At 48.5% G+C, this 23,080-nt stretch overlaps 1 protein-coding gene across 1 annotated transcript in view; it reads right to left on the bottom strand.

The window, feature by feature from the left end:
* Wwc1 (WW and C2 domain containing 1) overlaps positions 1–23,080 on the bottom strand; it is a 144,326-nt gene that overhangs the window by 1,972 nt on the left and 119,274 nt on the right. The window contains exons 16-21 of the mRNA XM_055604602.1: positions 19,698–19,838; positions 17,969–18,060; positions 10,866–10,998; positions 9,528–9,692; positions 1,317–1,409; positions 434–667 (exon numbers count right to left, since the gene is read on the bottom strand). Coding sequence (XP_055460577.1) covers positions 434–667; positions 1,317–1,409; positions 9,528–9,692; positions 10,866–10,998; positions 17,969–18,060; positions 19,698–19,838 — 858 coding nt within the window. The remainder of the gene's footprint in view (positions 1–433; positions 668–1,316; positions 1,410–9,527; positions 9,693–10,865; positions 10,999–17,968; positions 18,061–19,697; positions 19,839–23,080) is intronic.

The raw sequence follows: 23,080 nt of genomic DNA on the forward strand, positions 1-23,080 counted from the left end.
AAGCAAACCAGGGTCTGACATGGGAGAGGGTCCTCCTGCCTAGAGGGCTTGCTGTCAGCAATGGACAGTCTGTACCATGGGATCTGCTCTGTGGAGAAGGATAACGGGCTGTGCTCACATCGTGAACCTTCGAGTATGGAGTCAGGGTTCCACTCTAGCTTAATCTACACTAGAACTCACTATATGGCCTAGGTAGGTACTGAACTCCCGGTACCCATCCTTCTGCTTCAGCCTTTTGTTGAGCGCAACGGCCCACCTGGATAAGGCGCTTGCTAGATCTGACAAAGGATGAATGATGAGTGAGACTGAATCAGAAGCACTCATACAAAAACATGCATGAAAATGCCTGTGGAGCCAAGTGAAGGGGTTCCTGGGTCCCTGAACACCCTCAGAGGACCCGCAGTGGGATGACAGGAAGCCAGCCAATGCTCACCCTCCTCTCTAGCATCCTCAGCAGCAGGCGGAAGCGTTCATCTTCACGCAGCCACTGAGGCAGCTCCTTCTCCCCGTGGTTCTTGGCTTGCTCCAAATGCTCCTTCAGCTCCTTCAGCACCGAGATCTCCTGAGTCAGCTGGCTATGCCAGGTCCTCGTGGCCTGCAGGTCCAGTTCCAGGTCCAGCGAGGTGCGGATCAGGCGCTCTGCCCGTAGCGACCTGACGGATGAAGGCTGTAGGGGTGGAGAAGGTGCTCAGCCCAGAAATCCACGTCCGCTGAACCCCAAGACCTGCCTTCCTTTAAGCGCAGGCACCCTCCCCTTACGGAACACACTTTCACAGTCACACAATGTGTGTCCCATGTACAAGGTACCCCATAAGAGGACAAAGCAGCATGCTGCTGGGGTTACAGGAAAACACAGGCGACCCCCAGCTTTTTATGTGGGCTTTCAAACTTGAATGCTTGTGAAGCAGGTGCTCTTACCCACTGAGCATTTCCCCAGCCCCTGACAAGCATAACTTTAGAGACAAAAAAAAAAAGTTCAACACAGAAGTTCTACTACACCCTTTCAGAGTGAACAGGTGTGTAACTATCATTGTGTGTGTGTGTGTGTGCACACCCAACAGTGCCTGTACATGCATGCATGGGGCACAAGTAGGGGTAGGAGGACAATTTCGTGAAGCTGGCTCTCTCCTTAGACATGGGTTCCCAGGATTGAACTCAGGTCATCAGGACCGTGAAGAAAGCACCTTAGCGGCGGGTCCTGCCCACCCTGGCTCACCCACTCTCCTTTCCCCCTGACGTGCCAGCCCCTGGCTGTCCACAGGTCTCCCGGAAGTGAAGAGCAGCGGACACACGAAGAGCTTCAAGGCGACTCTTACCCGTTTCACCCTGACGCTGCGTCGCTCCAGGGAGTTCCGAACGAAAGGTGGCTTCTTGGACAGAGTGGAACTGTCGCTGTCACTTCGATTCAACTGCAAGAGAGATGCCAACAGAAGTGAGGCACGGTAAGCATGTTCTTGAACAAGAACAACAAAAAAGATGGCGCACCCCTGTGATGCCGGCGCTCAGGGAGCCAGAGGCAGGTGGATCTCTGCGAGTTCGAGGCCAGCCTGGTTTAAAGCGTGAGTTCCAGGACAGCCAAGGCCACAGAAAAACCCTGTCTCACAAACAAAAACAAACAAACAAAACCCAAACAACAACAAAAACCCTCAAAAAAGTGTGTGTTCTGGAAGGTTCAGCAGGAACAGGAAGGGAATCACCTCCTTAAATTTGACCCAAACGTTGAACTGCCTATCCCTTTAAATTCGGTAACACGCACTGTGTGTGCCATTGCCTCCACATGGCCCTAAATTAGACGGGGCACCTTGCTTCATTTTCACAGCGCTATGTTAGGACCGTCACCATGCTACGTACAGGGCATAGAACCCACCCAAAGCCACTGAATTGCTGCTTGGCAGGGCTGACAACAGCAGGACCACTGTAGGAGACCGCCCCTTTGCTCTACCATGCGAAGGGCTATTTACAGGTACTTGTCCCTGTCATCTAGAGAGCTCACCTTTCTGACTCAAATAGAACCACTGTGTGTGTGACATGTATCAGGGCCAGAGATAGAGCTTAGTGGTATAGCAACGGGCCTGGCATACACCAGATCTTCAGTACTGCAAGTAAAGAGACGCAGGGCCGGAAGGAGGCCAAGGAGTGAGAAGAAATGTACAGAGTTCTTCTGCAAAGTTCAGCTCGGGCATTTCCTCACTCAAATCCCTCCACTGCTCATTTTTTCATGTTTCCCCCAGAGGGCCCCCACTCTCATTTGCGACAGTCTTTCTCCATCAGGTGAGGACAGGGTGATTTCTTGGTTGAGTCTTGTTTCCAAAAGAAGCAGTTAACATGGGTTATGCTACTGCACCTGCCTGGCAGCTGTCAGTCACTACCGTGGGGCTCTCCTGAGAAGCTACTAGTGTCATTATTTTCACGGCTACTCCTCGACATTAAAGACAATGACATTAAAGGTCCTGTGCCAGGCAGAGTCTGAACCAGACCAGAAACAGGGTAATAAATAGTGACACAAACGGCGCCCACATGGGTGGAACCCCTAACTCCATGCTCAGTGCCTTATAGTTTCACTCAGACAAGACGCTCCAGAGAGACAAAGACGGTTTCACACTTCACAAGAAGAGATCACCAAATGGAAATGCCAAGGCCCAGTGCGCTACCACAGACCTGGGCTGTGCACAGCACCGTGAAATTAAGGTAGAGGAGCCTACTGGTTGCATGAAGAACCTGCAGACAGCCTCACACTTCATTGCTTCAATTAAAAGAGGGCCCCCCCTTTTTTTAATGTGTCATACTTCCCTAGAAAAAAGTTATCAGGACAATTGATCCTTAAGACCTAGATGTTTATATATTTATTAAAGATCAAGTTGTTAGACAGTGGAAAAAAAAACCCTATATTTTTATTATTTATTTTATCTTATTTTTGGTTTTTATTTTTCTTTTGTTTTTTTTTTTTTAAGATTTATTTATTTTCTTATGTAAACAATGATCTGCCTGCCCGTACACCTGAAGGCCAGAAAGGTCACCAGATCTCATTATAGATGGTTGTGAGCCACCACATGGTTGCAGGGAATTGAACTCAGGACCTCTGGAAAGAGCAAGTAGTGCTCTTAACCTCTGAAACATCTCTCCAGCAGTTTTTGGTTTTTCAAGACAAGGTTTCTCTGAATAGTCTTGGCTGTCCTGGACTCACTCTATAGACCAGGCTGGCCTCAAACTTAGAGATCCGCCTGCTTCTGCCTCTCAGAGTGCTGGTATTACAGGCACACGCCACATTGCCTGGCTACTATATTCATTCTTGCCCTTCACTTTTTGTTTGTTTTTGTTTTTGGAGACGAGATCTGATGTAGGTCAGGTTGGCCTTGGACCATCCATGCAGCTAAAGCTGGCCTTGAATCTCCCGGTCCAACCTCCTAAATGCTGGAATAACACAACTGTACTATCATGCTAGTTTTGCACGTCACTTCCTATTATTTGCAGACACTCCAATAAATTTAATCTCACACATGATAGAAAAATCCCTGTCTTATTACTGCTCCTTTTTAACAAAGTAGAAAAAAGAAACGAGACAGAGAAGTATAGTAACTCCATGTCACAGGGAGCATTAGTGGTTGTAGGCCAGTAATCCCAGCTAGTGGGAAGGCTGAGACAGAAGGATTACCAAGTCAAGGTTGGCCTGAGGTCTGGAGTGAACTCAAGGCTGGCGTGGGCTTCAGAATGAAACCCTGTCTCAAGATAAAAGGTAAAAGAGACTGTGGCTATAGCTCACTAGGTACTAGCATGCCTGCATAGAGTTATGGTAGCTCAGTACCTGCCACAGCTGAGGCCCTGGGTTTAATTCCTCTGTGCTATAAAATGATCATGGTTAATAAATAAAAATAAGGACACAGGGAGCGAATGCTGGAAGACTGCATCCACTTGGTCAAACTCTGCTGACAATACACAGGTGCTGTGGAAATTGGCAGGAACTAGAATTCACTGTCTTGGATTTAGAAATCCAGTGGGGACCCCAAGACAAGGCAACTAAGCAAGCGACGTGAAGTTAGTGGAAGGAACTATGATCAGGCCGCAGGAAGCCTTACAGGAGGTGTGGCTGAATGGCAGGAGGTGGTAGCAAGCTCCAGAGTTAGCTCTGTGCCCTGAAGTCAAGCAGGTGGGCACACGTGGCCCCAGTTTTTTCATCTGTGAAATGGGTACAAATGCAGTGGGCCCTGAAGTGTAGTTCAAGGGAGAGTAATAATAAGTAAGCAGGTTGCAGCTGTGGAGATGTGGTGGGTAACAGAATTTGCTGCCTAACCGTCATGTCAAAAGCCAGCAGTGGTCACAGGCGTACCTGTAAGCCCAGTGCTCTCAGGGTTGGAGACAGGAGGATCACTGCCAGCCTAGACCTAGGTTCAGCTGGAGACCCTGTCTCGGAATAAGGCAGGAGTGATAGAACAGGACACTGGCTGTCCTCCTCTGGCTTCTGTGTGCAGGCATGAAAGCATGCACACATGCTGTGCACACACACATATAAGGGTACGCACACATCCCGACCATACACATACTCACAAGCACATCCCATCCCAACCACACAACATACACATGTTTACCCCGCTCACTCACACACCGAAAGATCAAAGAAAATTTTGGAAAAGCCCCCAAACAAAACAAGAACGAAAAACCCATTTGCTTTTGTTAAAGTTGGAGATGCGACTCCAGCCCAGGACAGGAAAGTCCCACTTTGTGATTCTTGGTCATTAAGATGCCTGGTCTCTTCAAAGGGAGGCTGATGGGCCTCAGGTCCCGTTTTTATGATCTCCCTTACAACTAGAACCAGGCCAGGACTAGACTGTCAATTGCATGCAATTGCCCTGGGCTTTGAATCTCCACCCAACCCAGTTCTCTAATACTGTGCCTTTCACAGTTAGGCGGGCTAGTCGCATGTGTTGCACAAATGTACCACATCTGCCCACGTCTCAGGGAGATGCCACCAATGGCGAGCAGAGAAAACAGCAACAGCAATCAGAGTTCATGTGGCCGGTGGTGGCGGGAAGCCCTTGCAAGACACAACCCTAGATGCCATCAGATGCCTGAAGCCATAGATAGTACCAGCCCTGGCGTTTACAAGAGTCAGGAGAAACAACAAAGCTTTGATTAACAAAATAAACACCATCAGAGATTGGCAGATCTTCCTACAGATCTCGGCAACTTCAGCATTTGATAGTTTTTCTTTCCTCAAGTCAGAATGTTCGCCCTTTCACCAAGGAAAGACTTCCCAGCTCTCGGCTGCATCTCAACAGCAGGCCTCACTGCTCTTGTTCTTTGGGACATTATTAAGTGAAATAAAGATTACTGAACATAAGCGCTGTGACGGACGGCTGACAACAGACGGCTATTGGGGCTGGACGGATGGCACAGTGGTCAAGAGCCCTCGCTGTCCTTGCAGAGGACCTGAGTTTGGTTCCCAGCACCCATGTCTGTCAACTCACAGCCACAACTCACACCTCTAACTCCAGCTCCGGGAGATCCAATAGCCTCTTCTGGCTTCCGCAGACACCCGAACTCTTTGGTATACACTCACACAGACACATATATGCTCAACAAAGAAGGAGAGCTGGCTATACATGACTGATGGACCGGTTGTACAAATGAGTAATATTTCACTGATACACTTCTGTTTTCCCATCTTAACAAAATCACATCTACACTTAATCCCGATGAAAAAGGAGTCGAGCATTAATTTCCCCTGGTGGAGCCAGCCACTGATTTCCCTTGGTGTAAGTTCCGATGAGTGGCATCCATTGGTTTGAATTTGATTTTCACTGCATGTGAAAATCGACGAGGTAGTTGATCTGTAAAAGCTGAGGTCTTGGCTGTTACCCTAAAGGCTTCTTTAACTCTTCAGGGCCACTCTCCCCGCCCCCCCCCCCCATTCTAAGCACTGGTTGGTTTTCTCTCTCTACACTTGTGAGCTGACTTAACCCCAGCACCCTACAGTAGAACACAGAGGCTCATCAGTGTTCCATGACTTCAGGAAATCCCACACTTCCTATAAGCTTTGCCCCCCATAGGCGCTGGGCCTGCATGGCTTCCACAGATGCTGACTGGCTTGAATGATTAGCTTGAGACTTAACCTAGGAGAGAAGGCCTCTATTTTCACTGGGAAGGACTCCAGGGGAGGTTTTCTGGGGGAACTAAGGTGATAAACCCGGTAAACTTAATTTGTGCAGTTTGAGATGATGAAAAGATGAACCTTTCCGCTCAGTCTCATATCTTTAGGCCTTAGAGATAGGCTCCTGGGATGGCAGAAATTGCCCCTCCTCTCTCCATTACAGCCAGGTTAGTGCAGTGTGTGGTGTCTTCTGGATTAGAAGGGTAGGAAGGAGGTCTGTTTTTACTGATTCTTAGGCCTCAAGGGGGATGTGGGGTTCTGGACAGGGGAAGGAAGCATCATTTCATCTTGTGACTCAGGTGAGGCATGCACATATCTTAGGCATGCTTACCTTCACAGCAGGATGGCTGTAGCGGCTGCTTCTAGAGCCCAAGCAACCAGTGATCCCTTAGACCCGGTAGATGCTCAGACCTTCCATGCACAATAGCATGAAGGAAGGTAGGCTGGCCCGGAAAGGGCTGGAGGGCTTGGATAGCCAGGAAAGGGATGAGGACCTCATCATAGGGTGGAAACAGGGGAGAGGGCAAACTGAATAATGAGGGAGTGAAGGCGGCATGTGAACAGCGAGGGAGGGAGGGAGGGAGGAAGGGCAGGGTAGGGTGTGAACAGTGAGTGAGGAAGGGAGGGTAGGGTGTGGACATGAGGCAGGGAGCTCACAGGAAGTATAGTGCCTTTGATTACAGGCCTGGTCACCATGCCTTTCCTTATTTTACTCCCAATACACAGGGCCTTGCCTATGCTAAGCTGCTAAGCAGTATTCCATTAAGCTAAACCTCCAGACCTTACTTATCCTTTTTGGGAATGTATGTAAGTGGGTGAAGGTGCAGTGTGTGTGTGTGTGTGTGTGTGTGTGTGTGTGTGGTCGCCTAGTCTGGTCTTGAATTCCTGGTATTCCTGCCTTATCAGCTCTCCCTTGGTTAGATTATAGGTAGGTGTGGAACACACCCAAGCCATGCTTGGTCTCTAAATAGAGTTTGCTATATACACCGGGCTGGCCTTAAATTTAGGATCTTCTGCCTCGCCCCTTCTAATCCAGCGATCAAGGTTTCCACCACCATATTTAGTTGTCTCTCTCACTCTTTGTCTATCTAAAAGCTGCCCCCCTGCCCCTCTTCCTCCCCCCACACCCCAGAACATTTGATTTCTTTTTGAGGTAGGATTTTACGTAGCCTAGGCTGGCCTTGAAATTGTTAGGTAGCTAAAGATGACTTAGAACTTCTGGTCCTTCTGCCAGTTCCTCCCAGGCTCATGGCACCACACCTACCATAGCCTGGAGCTCTTACAGTGAGGCGGGCTGTCTCACTCAGCCAGTGAGTTTCTATCATATTTTGTGTTGTACACAGCCACAAGACAGTTATGTGGCAATGCAACTCAAAACCAAAGCTGCCAGTAGCATCTTGCTGTGGTGTTCATACACAAAGAGCCTTTAAAATGTACATACAAGGAGACCATTAAATAAAGAGAAAGCAGTTGGTTAAAGGACATTCTGGAAAGCCACTGCCACCAGGCCAGCCTGGTCTACAGAGCTAGTTCCAGGACAGCCAGGGCTACAAGAAAAAACCTTGCCTCAAAAAACAAACAAACAAACAAACAAACAAACAAACAACAAACAAGCAAAAAACTTTCTGGGAAGACAAGATGAGAACAGCTTTCCTCCTGCAAATGTGGTGGACCCATTATCCTGGTTGGACCTTTTTAAGATTTTTAGTTTCTGGCCACTGTCACCAGACTTGGCTTTTTAGATTTTAAACTCCTGGCATTTAATAAGTTCTGATATGGGCTGAAGAGATGGCTCAGCAGTTAAGAACACTGGCTGCTCTTACAGAGGGCCCCGCATCCACATGGCAGCTCACAACTGTCTGTAACTACAGTCCCAGAAGCTCTGTCACCCTCTTGCTGGCTTCTCTGGACACCAGGCACACAAGTGGCAAAGTACCCGGAGACATAAAATTAAAGGCAAAACAAAACAAAACAATAAATGAAGTCCATCCTTTTGTTTGCTAAATAATCACACACAAAAATTCTATACTGAAGAAAAGGAAGGATTTTTTTTTTTGTTTTTTTTTTTTAGACAAGGTTTCTCTGGGGAGCCTTGGCTATCCTGGACTCACATTGTAGATCAGGCTGGCCTCAAACTCATAGTGATCTGCATCTGCCTCCCTGAGTGCTGGGATTAAAGGCATGTGCCACTGTGCCCCGTTAAAAGGGAACAATAATGAAGTAAATGCTGTGGCTGTCTTGGTAGGTAACATGGCTTCCAGGTTTGTTTGTTTGTTTTTGTTTTTTCATAGTGAGCCCAGCCTGACCCTGAAGTCAGGCTCCATATTCCCCTGCCTTCAGCCTGCTGAGCTCACAGCTGTGCCCTGTTTTGTACCTTTACATTTTAAAATCACACCTGAAGCCACCCTCTTCCTCTTGGCTGCAGCTATATTGTTTCATGGCATATTCTGTATCCTTTTTTTTAAAAGGCTTTATTTATTGTTTACAGAACATTCTGCCTACACTCCAGATCTTACTATAGATGGCTGTGAGCCACCATGTGTTTACTGGGAATTGAACTCAGGACCTTTGGAAGAATAGCGAGTGTTCTTAACCTCTGAGCCATCTCTCCAGCCCATATTCTTTTTTCTTTACAAAGTTTGTCGGGCTGGAGAGACAGCTCAGTGGTTAAGAGCACTGACTGCTCTTCCAGAAGTTCTGAGTTCAATTCCCAGAAACTACACGGTGGCTCACAACCATCTATAATGTGATCTGATGCCCCCTTCTGGCATGCAGGTGTACATGCAGATAGAGCACTCCTACATAAAATAAGTCAGTCTTTTCTAAAAGTTAATTTTCTGTGTGTGTGGTACGTATGCGTGTGTACATACGGAGCCAGAGCATTATACCTAGCATTATATCGCCGCCTACCACTCGGTGCTTCCTCTCCCTTGAGACAAAGGCTTTTCATTGAACTCTAACATTGTTACTTCGGCTAGGTTGGTTGGTAGTGAGGTCCTGGGAGCCACCCATTTCTGTGTCCCAGTGTTGAGGTTCCAGGACATGCGACCATGTCTGGCTTTCACATGGGTGCTAGGATGTTCTCACTCACGTCCTCACGCTTGCACAGCTCATGCTCTTACCCTCTAAGCCTTCCACTCAGTCCCACGTGGCAGCGAATTTTCTCATATCAATTAAGCAAGCAAGCAAACATGTCCTAGGAGGTGGGCCTCTGTGTATTCCACATAAGGGAAAACAAATTCTATGGCATTAACCTACCAGAAAATGGCCAAGACACACTGAGAGTAAGACATGCTGTGAGAGTGACCCCCTGATTTCAGCCAGAGCTGAAGCAGACCCCTGGCTGCTCTGGGGGACGGGGAAGGCATCACGGCTGGCTTACCCGGCACACATACTGGCTCTGGGGTCCGGGTGAGAAGGTCTTGGAGCGGATGATGGTATTCCCTCGAAGAAACGGCCCTGGCGAAGGGGCACCCATCCGTCGGTCCTTGGGGCGCACCACGGTGGGGGATGGGGCCACGCTGTCAGTATTGGTCTCTCTGTCCACCTGAGGAAGAAGTCAGGTTTTTTACACCAGCGTCCCCTGAGTCTCAGGGCCCTCCCTTGGTCTGTTGGGCAACTCCCACTTCTGTTATTTCACTTTTGGCCACGGGTACAGATGAACTTCCTGGGCTGTCACCGTGCCGGCCTCATCAGCTGCACTTACAGAATAGCAACGGAAGCCAGAGTGCCTACTCCCACCTTCCCACCCCATGTGCTGCTGGGAGCTACAGGAGGCACCACCAGCTCCTGGAGACATGGCGGTGCTCAGGTTCAAGTGCACTGACCCACCATCCTCCGTAATTAAGCACCAGCTACATCCAAGACCTCCGTGGTCCTAGCCAGTACTCTGATGCTTTTCTGGAACTACGGAGGCAACTAGGAAACCTCCTTTTGGCAATAAGCCTATGATAAAGCCAGGCATGGTAGCACAGGCATCTAATCCCAGCACTCAGGAAACTGGGTGCGAGGCCAGCCTGGGCTACAGAGTAAGACCCTGTACAAACAAGCAAGCAAACAAATGGAGAGACCACCATGTTCTCTACTGCCTGCACAGAGCCGGCACCAGGAAAAGATGGTCCAGAAAATAATAACTGTCTTAGCAGGAACAGCACCTGCTTGAGTGTGACAAAAGCGCCCTCTAGTGGGAGAAACTGTAGAGACACTCCTCAATGTAGAGAAGTCAGAAAAAGAGTTTTGTTCTAGGACCCCCCTGGCCAGATGCTGGAAGCTCTGTCCCATAGCTCCATTCAAGAACAATATGGGAGTTAGCTGCGGGCATCCCGAGGGCCCTGAGAATAGAGCTCTCTGCTCCCAGGCCTATGAGCATGGCTGGTGTTACTGCGTGAATTTTAGAGATGAAGAAACGGAGGCTGGGTGGGACTGAAGGCAGCTACCCAAGACTACACAGCCAGGGCAGGGGCAGAGTTGGGCTCTGAACTAAGACTGCAAGGCTTGAGATCTGATCAGAGAGATAGGGAAGCCACAGAGGACAGAAGAAAAGGTAGGGACTCCTCAGCCCTTTTGGTGCACTGTCGTCTCCAAATATGACTCAGTGTGCAGGGACAGCCATTTCTAAGTACACTGGCCACTTGGGGAGCCGTCCCCTGACACTGAGAGCCTTTTCTGACAGCCCAGACAGAGGGATGAGAAACGATCTCCTCAGGCTGGCTCTTTTTACCTTTAGTGCTGGGCACTCCTCTGCCTCTGGGGAGACCTTTTCAGCAAAGACGTCTTCCTCTCCCTCCTCTTCCTCTTTTTCTTCCTCCTCCTCAGCTACTGCCTCATTCTCACTGGTCTCCTCCTCGTACGTCCTGTGGCGACACAATACTGTGGTCATTCTTCCAGATGCCGTTCCGCCTCTACTGCCCTGCTCGGAAGCACATCTGGGCAAGCTCTCTAAGACTTATGATTGTAAGGGTATTTATCAAAAGAAAGTTCAATATGGAGCTGGCTGGAGCTCAGCAGCAGAGCATTTTCCTAGCATGTCTAATGTCCCAGGTTCCACCTCTAGGATCCCAACCAAACAACCAGCTTTATTATTTATTTGTGTATGTGCGTGCATGTTTGTGTATTCTTTTTATTTTTTTATCTCTTCCAAGACAGGGTTTCTCTGTGTAGCCTTGGCTGGTCTAGACTCTCTTTGTACAGGAGGCTAGCCTCGAACTCCTGCCTATTGTTTCTGCCTCCCGGAGTGTTGGGATTAAAGGCGTGTGCCACCAAACCCAGCTTGCATAGTCTTGTCTGTATGTGTGCTGTGTGGGTTCAAGTGCCCATGGAAGCCAGAAGCCAGTGGGGTGCCAAGATACAGAACATCCCATATGAGAGAGAGACCCTTCCACCTACCCTTCCCACCTAGCTTCCCCTCCATGCCCTGATGGCCACCAGTGGGCTTTCCGGTGTTACAGATCAAGTTAGATTTTTCTTGCATTTCATATAAGAAGAGTCAGACAGTGCATGCCCTTGTGTCCTTGGCTTCTGTTGGTATGGTTTTGAGGTTCCCTGCATTCATCAGTAGCTCATTTCCTTTTCATTACTGAATAATATTCCACAAGATGGAGTATGTTTATCATTTCATCCACCAACAAACACTGAATTGTGGCCATCTCACAGACACCATGACTGAGGCTCTACGAACACCTGTGGACAAGCCTTTGCTCTGGAGCCATGCTGTCATCTTTGTCAGGTATTGAACTATCAGTTAAGGTGGCCAAAGGGAAACCCTTCCAGAACTACATTTACCACAGTTCTAGAGGCTGAAGTCTGAGATGAAAGCTACAGAACATACAGTTTCTCCCGAGGCCCCCTTTCTTTGGCTTGCATGCTTGTCACTCGGTCTTTCTGTGCTCACAAGCCTGGTATCTCTGTGTGTGTCCAAATTCCCCCCTTTTATAAAGATACCCATCAGGCTGAATCAGGTCCACCCTTCCCTTTTCGTTTGTTTGTTTGTTTTGTTTTGTTTTCCAAGACAGGATTTCTTGTGTAGCCCTGGCTGTCCTAGAACTCGAGAGATCCACCGGGCTGCCCTCTACCTTCTGAGTGCTGGGATTAAAAGCATGCGCCACCACTGCCTGGCTTTCTTGCTTACTTTTTTTTTTTTAATATACTTTTTTAATACTTTATTTTATTTCGTTTTATGTGCATTAGTGTGAAGGTGTCAGATCCCTTGGAATTGGGTTTACAGACAGTTGTGAGCTGCCATGTGGTTGCTGGGAATTGAACCCGGATCCTTTAGAAGAGCAGACAGTGCTCTTAACCACTGAGCCATCTCTCCAGCCCTATTGCTTACTTCTTTATGGCTGTGCTGGGATTGAGTTCAGGACCTATGTGTATTAGACAAGTGCTCTACCATGGAGCTACACCACAGCCAATAGAATCTCCTATCTTTGCTGTTAGACATTTTATAGTTTCTGTTTTGATGTTTTAGCTCTATGATCCAAACCAGAGTCACTTTTGATTGAGGTGAAATAAGAATGAAAATTAATTTACCTATTTGTATGGCTAACTCTTCCAGCACTGTTTGCCAAACAGCCCTTGCTCTGGCGACAGCGTGAGCTGACTGACTACCTGTCCCCTGGTCTCCAGGGCTGGAAGGATTTGTGAGGCTAATGGGCCACACAGTTGGGTGGTAATTTACATCTCATCCCATCTTGACTTCCCAAAGACTTACATCACTGCCAGACCCTGGCCTGGGTGAAGTGGTGTCACCACGCAGGGCAGCAAGAATCCCAGCCAAAAAAGAATGGTCCATACAGTATCCACTGTGGGGAAACACAGCAACTCCCTGAGGCTTCCCCAGTGGGGAAGGTCAACCTCCATCTCTGTTGGAAACCCTGCAATGGAGACGCCTCCCCCCTAAGGAGGAGCTTTCAATAAGGGGAGCTTTCCTCTCCTCTGCAGCCAGCAGCCTCGCTCGCTTTAGACACGCAGACCCACAGGTAGCACACACATGGGGCCTTCTGCAGGAGCCAATCTCCAGCCCTTCTTGGCTGCTTCAGAAAGTCAATGGTGCTGCGGGGCAGTGTGGTCTCCCCATAGGTTGAGGGTGAGGCTCACAGGTTGATGGCCTCATCCAGTATTGCTAATGGGGGAGCAAGGTGGTTTAGCCCAACTGAGCACCTGACCGCTTGGCTGGTCTCTGCTATTTACTGTAGATCTGATTGAAATGTTCCAGGACAGGGAAAAAGACCCCACTCAATCTCAATAGTGCAGAGAAACAAAACACACATGCAGTAGCATACAAAACAATAAACACAAAATGCCAGATGATGCTATCATGTGTTGGTGAAGGCTTAGAAAGCAGACACGTCAGTGGCTGGAGAGATGGTGTAGTGGTTAAGAGGCTGTCCTTCCTGAGGTCCTGAGTTCAATTCTCAGCAACCACATTGTGTCTCACAACCACCCACAATGGAATCTGATGTCCTCTTCTGCCCATTCAGGCATACATGCAAATAGAGCACTCATATACATAAATAAATAAATCTTAGGGAAAAAAAAAAAAAGAAAGAAAGCAGACACGTCTCTACGCAGAGTGAGAATGTGAGGAAGCGATGCTCGCTTCGTGGGCAAATCAGTAGTATCATCTGTCAAATCATAAACACAGGCTTCCTCAGTTCGTGTTTTGGCAGCGCTGGAGACTGATCCCTGGACGTCTTCCATGCTAGGAAACACTCTACGACTGAGCTCTATCCCCAGCCCCAAATAAACACATTCTACATTAGTACAGTAGTTCATGCTGGAGGGTGCATGCTCAGGGTATTGTTGCTGGGGGTGTTTCCTGTCTAACAATCCTACCTGAGAACGCGCCATCTGTGTTTGAAAGCTGCCATGCTCAGGTTCAGGGACACAGCAGTGGCACCTGTAAACACTGTCTCAGACAGACACCACATCGGGGGTTTTCACTCTCCCAGGGGTGGAGGCTACCTGTCCTGTGTTTTCATTCTAGTTAATTACTGCGTGTATGCACGCGCCCGTGAGGGAGGGCACCAGCATGCCCTCACCGCAGAGCACACGTGCGAGTGAGAGTTCAGAGGATAACTTTCAGGAGTTGGTTCTTGCCCTTCTCTGCGTGGGTTCTAGTATTGAGCTCAGGTCATCAGGCTTGGTGGCAGGGGCTTTTTCACACTGAGCCACCTTGCTGGCTCTTCTGCGTTTTGCTTGTGACTCTTCAACAAAACAAATGCACTTTTCTACTTTGGGTGTGGTGACGCACACCTGATCTCAGAGAGCTTGAGGCCAGTGTTGCCACAGAGGGCACAAAGAGAGAGAGAAATGCTCCTTTGATGCTTGCAGCGAAGGCACCTAAACAATTAAAAAGAGTGAGGGAGAGGGTAGCAGAGTTGCATTGGGCCTTAATACTGCAGGTCAGTGCCCTGGTGCCAAGGGCTGGTTTCTGGGAGATCTCCACTGGATGACAGGGCTCAGCAGGTGCATGGAAGCTGGTGATTGCCCCAGGATCAAAAGCCACCTCCAGGCTTGGGGGAGGGAGCTGTAGACGGACCCACCCCACCGCAGCAGCTTTGGGAGGCCTGGCCCTCTTTGTGAGTTGGCATCTGGGAAGTGTGAATGGCAGGGGGTGGGGAGAGAGGGGGCCACAAGGGGAGCAAGAACAGAAGGTGGTTGCTAGGAGACAGCTTGAAAAGTCTCAGCATTAGCTTGGAATTCAGTAGAAACCAGTGATCGTGTGCCAGGCTGTGGGGAGAGGGGACCTGGGCTGATTCTGGCATCAGAGCTTAGCTTGGGTGACTGTCAACATAAGGGTTGCCAGGGACAGGGAGAGTGAGATGGACACTGTGACCAAGCCAGAAACAAAGGAATGCAAAATTCCAGTGGCCTGGTATGCTCTTTATCACATGGAGAGATGGTAAAGAAGAGTGCATATTCAGAAACTATCACCAGCGGGTCCAACCCACTGCTTGTTTGGGGAACAGTTTAAGCTGTGAATTGCTTTTACAGTTACATTTATTTTTATGTGGAGATCGGGTCTCAAAGCATCTTAGGTGAGCCTTGACCTCATTATGTGGCCCCCTGGGAATTTGCTTCCCCTGCCTCCCTCTCCAGAGTGCATGCGCTGTAAGTATAGGTAATATGGTATCACACCCAGTTTGTGGGGTGCGGGGAATCAAACCCAGGGCTTTGTGCATGGTAGGTAAGTATCTACCTGGCCTATTCCCTAGCCCATCTGTCAAATAACATAAACAAACGAACAAACAAATGGCAATGGTCATTGTGGCAGGTACAGATGCTAAGAAATGTCAATTCCAGTGTCCATACATGGACTGTCCATGGAACTCAGACATGGCCACTGGTTACTCATCGCCCATGGCTGCTTTCACACTGTAGAGGCAACTTGAGGAGACGACAGCAGAAGCTGTGTAACCACAGAAGATGGTATTTGCCATCCGGTCCTGTCCAAGAAACATACGGTGACCCCTGAGTCAAAGATTGTGAGGGAAGACCGATTACAGAATTCTGGACTATAACAGTGATAACACAGGAGTTATTGAGTGTGTTCTGTAGGTTGCTGACTGAGGTAGAAAGGCTGGTCACTCCCTGTTCACTGCGGCACTGTGCACAACAGCCAAGGGATGGACTCAGCCAAGTGTCCACTAGCAGCTATGGTCTGTGTATACCAAATGCTAGTCAGCCAGAGTAGCTGTCACCTTGACCACATGAAGGACCTGGAGGACAGTAGGCTTAGGGACAGACACCAGGAACAGAAAGACAGACACTGCCATCCTCCCCTCCTCTCTGTGACGTCAACTATTTGATTCTATATGTAAAGGAGAATGGCAGTTCCAAGAGAAGGGAGGGAAAGATATTCACATGGTGAGGAGTATCTCGTGACTGAGAGAAAAGAAGTACCGCCATGCTACTGCACACTTTGGCTACCATTAATAGCAGGTTGTGTGTAAGAATGGCTAAAGGAAACTGGGAATAGTGCAGGAAGGGGCTAGAGGATTTATCCACAAATTTGAGGCAAGCCTGGTTTGCACAGTGACTGCCAGGCTAGCCAGGGCTCCACAGTCAGACCCTATCTCAAACAAAACACAACAAAACTGGCCAACAAAATGGCTGAAAGTGGCTGCCTGTTGCTCTATGAAGCAGATGTCACCCATCAGTCCCCTGTGACCATGACACACAGCACAGTTACCAAAATAGGGTACTGTCACCTGCATGTGTATAGTGTTTTTGTTTGGTTGTTCAAGACAGGGTTTCTCTGTGTAGCCCTGGCTGTCCTGGAACTCACTCTGTGGATCAGGCTGGCCTCAAACTCAGAAATCTGCCTGCCTCTGCCTCCCTAGCACTGGGACCAAAGGCGTGTGCCACCAATGCCCTGCTACATGTTAATTTTATTACAAGTAAAAGTGCAGCCAGGTTTGATGGCTCACCTTTAATCCCTTCACTGAGGAAGCAGAGGAAGGTGGCTGTCTGGGAGTTCAGCCTGGTATATGTAGTGAGTTCCAGGACAGCTAGGACTACACAGTGAGACCTGTCTCAAGCAATGACAAACAAACTAAAAAGTGAAACTGCTTTGCTGAGGGTTATACAAAGGACAGGATTGAAACCCTAGCAGAAGTCTCTGCTGCTGAAGTGTGTGGCGCCATCTTGCTGTCCACATGAAAGAGTCCCGCAGCATCTAGCCACACAGTGCAGAACACTGTGCCCTGCCTTTCCTTTTAAATACGGGGTGGGGGGTGAGGGGGGAAAGGGGTCTGGCCTAGTGAGCATTTTATTAGGATGCTTTTGACTTTTCCACAGCTCCCCTCTGAGGCTGAGCAAGCCCTTCTGCCTCAGGTGTATTCCCGCCTCTTTGCTTCAATGGCAGGAACTTGATTTTCACGTCTAAGCAACAGTGTTTGTTTGCCCATCTCCTCCACAGCAGAGGGGGCCACACAGCAAAGGCTAGCCGAGGAGACACAGTGGATGCTGCTGTGTGTGACTTGCTGAAGAACTGCCTGGCTAGGAGATGCATCTTTCCTGATGGATGACTGCCTGCTGGGAGCAGCCATCTTGAGCTTATAAAGCAGCCTCAATGCTGAGGTCTCACAGTACAGAGAGCAAACGAGAGAGAGAGAGAGAGAGAGAGAGAGAGAGAGAGAGAGGGAGGGAGGGAGAGAAGGAACCTGGGTTCCCAGTAACAATACAGAGTTGGGAGATCGGATTGTTTCCTCTTGTTCTTAAGTAACAAAGAATCAATTTCAATATTTTTTTTCCTTCTCCTCCTCCTCCTCTCCTCCTTCAGGTGCTGGGAATTGAACATAAGACCTTATGTGTACTTGGCAAACATTCTGCCAGTGAGCTTCACTCCCAACCCAGAACTTTCTCATTTCTCTTATTTCTTCCATCTATTCCTAGTAACCAAGTACAACTCTTACTGTATAATACCCAGCTTATGGTAAATGATTCAAATTTAAAATCTACAGCAGGCTTAAGAAACCTATTTTTTTGCGGGGGGCGGGGGGATGGCCTATACTGGCCTTGAACTCATAGCAATCTTTCCACTTCAACCTCCCAGGTTCTGAGATTACAGATGCCCAGTTTAAAAAAAAAAAAGTCCAAATAAATGTCAGCATACTAAAATAAACAGCAGCATCAGGCAGGCACAAGGCATGGGGAGTCTGTGGAAGATAAACTGGGGAAGGGTTTTAGGTGCCATGCGCCCAGCCAGCCTTGATGCCCGCAGTGGCTGTATGCACAGTTCTCTGATGCTCAGGGGAACCTGGCCTTGGGTGCCCTGTGGTCAGAGTTCTCTGAGTCCAGCCTCACAGAGTGCTCACTTACCAGCTGCCCTCCAGTGTCTGGGAGCTGCTTCTCCCCTCCTGCTTCTTCTCAAGCTCTACAGCTGTCTGCTCCAGCAAGGCGGACACAGCATCCTGCGGAGAGAGAGGCTGCCAGGTCAGTGGGGACCCTGGGTGCCGTCATACCTATCGGGCATCCGGATACGTAACCCTCCAAGAGAACACAGGGGAAAAAAAACCCGAAGGCTGGAGGGGCCAAGCATCTAGCCCATAGTCACTCACGTATGGGAACTATTGTTTTCATTTCCCCGGCTGGTCTGGAGAGCATCTCTCTATGTGTGTGGACCTACTTGGCACAAAGTTAGTTTAGCAGTGAAGGGAAAGCATTATAGTTCTGACTGAAGGAGATCAGAGAGCTGTCTGTCAGAGTCTTCGTGCCACGTGAACCATCAAGGACATAGCAAAACCTTAAGGATCAAGAGGGAGGCAAGCATTTGTCTGGGGACAAAGACACAGCGGCAAGTTGGGGTTGGGGTGCGTGCGTACAGATGTGGAGGGCTTCCAGAAGGGATCGAGTGGTGTCATTCCTGAGGAGGACTGTGTGACCTGAGAGAATGACTGAATCTCTCTGGCCCTCATTTTCTTCTAATGAGCACCGGGAAAGGTCATTAGGAAGTTTAACTGTGATGGTGGGTGCACAGAAGAATAGCCTAGCAGACAGTGCTCGCTCTGAGACAGCTGACATCCGAGCAAAGACGGAAGCCCTGGCTTTCTCATCACATGGTTCATTTGCCCTCACTGTCAGCCCCCGCTCCCACTCCCCAGGCTGGGAAACTCCTGACACGATCTTTGGGGAAGGAGAGAGCGATCTAAAATTAAGCAAGGGCCATAACAGGTGGTTTGCTCATATACAGTGGCTTACTGAACCACACAGCCACCATGCTCTACAGAGAGAAGCCATGAACTACTGGGTGTGTGTCTTTCTGTTGTTGTTGTTGTTGTTGTTTAAAAACAGGTTGGCCTGGAACTAATTCTGCAGACTAAGCTGGCCTCAAACGTTCAGTGATCTTTCTGCTTCTGGCTCCCTATGTTGGATAACAGTCACACACAGAGAGAGCTGAGGGCTGTTTTCAATGACCAGCACTAAAACACAGTCAAGCCAGAGCAAGGAAAGCATTTTCAAACAGGCCAGTTGCCATTTACACAACAAGCACTCGCTACATTCACATCCTCAAAGTTTCCCAACAACCGTATCAAACTCCTTATAGACGTGAAAACATGGAGTCTCAAAGAAGTGACATGCTTGGCCCATCTATCATCTGGCCCCGAAAGAGCCAAGTTCTGGGCAGCCTTCCCTAACCCCCCTCCAGTCTCAGGTCCTCAAAGCAAAGGACCTGGATTCTATCTCTCAGCTTTTTCTTCCTTCTATCCTTCTTTTATCTGGGATCTCACTTTTATTAGACTGGTCCCATCCGCTGATCCACATAGCCTTCTACATGACATTTTAAAAACTTAAAAGTTTTTTTTTGTTGTTGTTGTTGCTGATGTAAGATACAGCAGAATTCAGAAGAAGAAAATGAGAACCCACAGGGAGCGCTGGTCATGACCGCTCAGGGAAGACCACTCCTCTATGACCCCTCTCCTCCTACTTGCTTCTGTTTTCTCCTACATTGGGCTCCTCTCCTGTGCTACAAGCCTAGCTCTAGTTCACCGGGTGCTGCAGGTTAGGCGGTGGGAGTAGGCCTGCAGCCCGATCAGCTTAGTCCACTCACCATGTGGTCAGGTCCTGGAGCTCCTGCTGGCTGGGGCTCCCTCTCCTGTTTCTTCAAGTATTTGTAGCTCAGGAGGTTGTACCAGCGTGTTAACCTCTCCCCAGACCGGCAGACCTCCGCCAGGCTGATCTGAGCACCTCCCTGTTAGGGACAAACAACGAGAGAGACTAAGTATGTCAGCTAACGTTGACCATGTGGAAAACAGCAATCCCCACGAGATAGGGGCCTTGGGTTCACTATGTTACCCACCCATATCCAGAACTCAGCCTCTTGAGTGTTAATTTACAGCCACTGTGCCACCATGTTCAGCTTCTCTGAATGTATACGTTTAGTATCTTTTGACACAGGTCTTCATGTACCAAGGCTGGCCTCGACCTTGCTGTGTAGCTGAAGATGACATGGAACTTCTGATTCTTCTGTTTTTACGTCCCTAGTGCTGGGATTATGGGTTTGTGCTATCAGGCTCACACGTGGCCTGTTTTTTGTTTTTTGTTTTTTTTTTTTTTTTTTTTTTTTTTAAAAAAAAACTGGGTTATTTGAATTTTGCTTGTTGATACTTCTGTGCTAATCTGGGTTAGGTTCTGGGTTGAGTACTAGGACAATAAGGATCCCTTTCTAGCAGCTGAGAGTCCCAAGGAGCACAACACTGAACAAGCAATTACAAGAGAGATTGCTCTTACATTCCTTATAGAAGGAATTTGGTAACATGTAGCAAAAATATGGATGCATTTACCCCCTGGCTTGGAAATCACACGTGTAGGCTTCTATCTCCTTGATACCAGTTCGACCCATAAACAGGAGCCTTCATTTTGACTTTTTTTTTTTTGGTAGTAGAGACTGGCCTTGAACTAATTTGCCTGACCCCACATTCTAAGTGTGCTAGGATTATGGTTCACATTTAAATGCAAAAACAACTACACACACACACACGCACACACGCACGCACGCACGCACGCACGCACGAGCACACACACTTGCACGGTGTATGATGTACAAAGGGACAGACGATCATGTGTTCCACAACAAATAATGGGAAGATAAAGAATAAACAAATCCAAATGGCTAACTATATAAGGTACAAAGTAGGATGAGGGCTGATGTCAAAGAGTGGGAGCTTTTCATGTACCTTTTCTTTGAATCGTACAAATGCACTCCTTAAGTTAAAAAGGAACAGCAACAGACTACCCTGCCTCACCACAAAGGAAGCTTTTCAAGTACAGCATCTTCTGGTCCAGTCCCAGAGGGAAGCCCCGCAAGCTAACCTTGCCCCATTCCTTAGGCATTTAAGTATTTTACCCAGTCCTTCTGAAGAGCTCAGGACAGGTTTAGGGGTCAACCCACCCACTCTCCCCTTTGTTTTCACACACCAGTGGCTGGGTCTATGGGTGGCACATGAGTCAGTGGGAGCCACTTTGCAAAGTGGGCGTAGAACCGGGGAGGGCTCGCCTGAGGCAGGGGCTCTTTAACCCGCCCCAGAGCCTGTTTTCTGCTTTTTCCTTCTATAGGGTGGGCATCGCTGCTGTCAATCTGAATCGAAACTGCTCCAAACCCCAAGACTATCTGAGGATGCCACAAGTAATAAAAAAAAAAAAAATGCCATGCCACACCTTTTTCTCATGCACAAAGTTACTGAAAATATTCTATAATTACCTTCAGGCTAGGGATAGAAGGTGTATCTGAAACAAACAAATTTCCTATTTAGACTCAGATTCCAGCTCCAGCATATATCTCATTATACACGCAAATATTCTGAACAAGTAAAACAAGACAAAGCAAAAACAAACAAACAAAAACCATGAACCCCCACACAAACAAACAAACAACCCCCCCTGAAATCTGAAACCATTTTGGTCAAGTATTTCTGACACGGATATTCAACCTGAAACGGGACGTACCAGGTCGTGGTGCAGACTGCTGAGTCTGGCTGACTAGCAGCAATTTCTGAGAGAATAGTGTGGAACAGGGAGAGGAAGCCAGCAGGTAGTGACACTACGATTCTGACACCAGCTTCCTCACCAGGGGAAGGAGGAGAACAGCTTCTATATGCAAGGATGGGGGGGTGGGGGTGGTGTTTTTAATTCAGGAATTAAATGGTTGCCATGCTCCAGGCACCAGAATAAATGTAAGTATACAGAAGACTATGTACATTACTCCTTTATTAATTCCATAAGTATTCCCTGTAGCCAGAGAAACATCTAGAACACGATCCCCCACCAAGGGAATGGCAGTTTCCTGGGGGGACATACAAATATAATGGATATTGCAGTTCAGAACATGACAGGCTACGTTCGAGGTACAAGCTGAGGAGGGACCACGAGAACAGCTTGGAAGCATGACACCTTCATCAGATTATTATTAATGACAACAAGATGCACTGCCTGCTGGTACCGGCTCACAGGCATGAATATCATTCACCTTCACAAACTAGAAGCATTTCTGAGGGCATTTACTCATTCATGGATTCAACATACATGATTTACTGAATAGCCCATAAACGCTGGAATGTACAACCAGGAGAGCAAATGGCCCAAGGAGACAGAGTGTGAGGATGCGGGGCATTCAGGGATTGTGGGAAAACACTGGTGAATGAGAACTTTCAAAGGATGCCACGCAGCACTGCCTAGGTGTATTTTCTGTCCAGTTGCACAGGTGGGGGTGGGGTTCGCCTTGGCAGGGCTGGGGATTTTCCGGGTTAGTGACACCAAGTGAGAAAGGAACAAGGGAGCTATTGTTACGGCCAATGGTGGGGTCTACCTGGCAGGGCCTGAGCTGTATGACGCCGGCCTTAGTGGCTTGGTGGGAGCAAGGGGATGTCACAGTAACACAGGTAGCAAAATTGCTGCTGACAATCTTAGGGAAGGCAGGCTGTGCATTCCCCTGAACCCTGCGGTCGGGGGAAGCCTTTGGTCACCCGGAAACATAACATAACACAGTTCAACAGGAACACATGAAGAAGGTGAATGTGTTCAAATGCAAATTGGTCTTTGGTCATTTCACTGGATGAACTGGGCAGGTAGTTTAGCCTTTGGGGGCCATGCTCATTCTGTAAAATGAAGAACACCCGGATGCTTCTCCCTGGGGCTGTGTGCTGAGAGTTAAATAAGGGGCTTTTGGCCCAACGGTAAACACACAGGCACTTATTAATGGTATGGCTGATTAAATGGCTTAAAGCAGACTGGGGATTCCAAAGCCCCAGCAAGGCAGGGAGTCTCTGAGTGGGAGCCCAGGGACCCTTTCCCTCTCCGGTCTCACTGTCTCTCCTCCTCCAGCCACCCAAACCGAAGCTTTTCGTGTTCCCAATGTAGGCAGGGAAGGAGGTTTCCCATTGGTCATGGGCAGCAACAAGCCACTGTCAGATGAGTGCTTTGGCTGTTGCCATGGCA

This window comes from Psammomys obesus, unplaced genomic scaffold, assembly GCF_907164565.1.
Source record: "Psammomys obesus unplaced genomic scaffold, mPsaObe1.curated_primary_1811, whole genome shotgun sequence".
NCBI classification, from domain to species: Eukaryota; Metazoa; Chordata; class Mammalia; order Rodentia; family Muridae; genus Psammomys; species Psammomys obesus.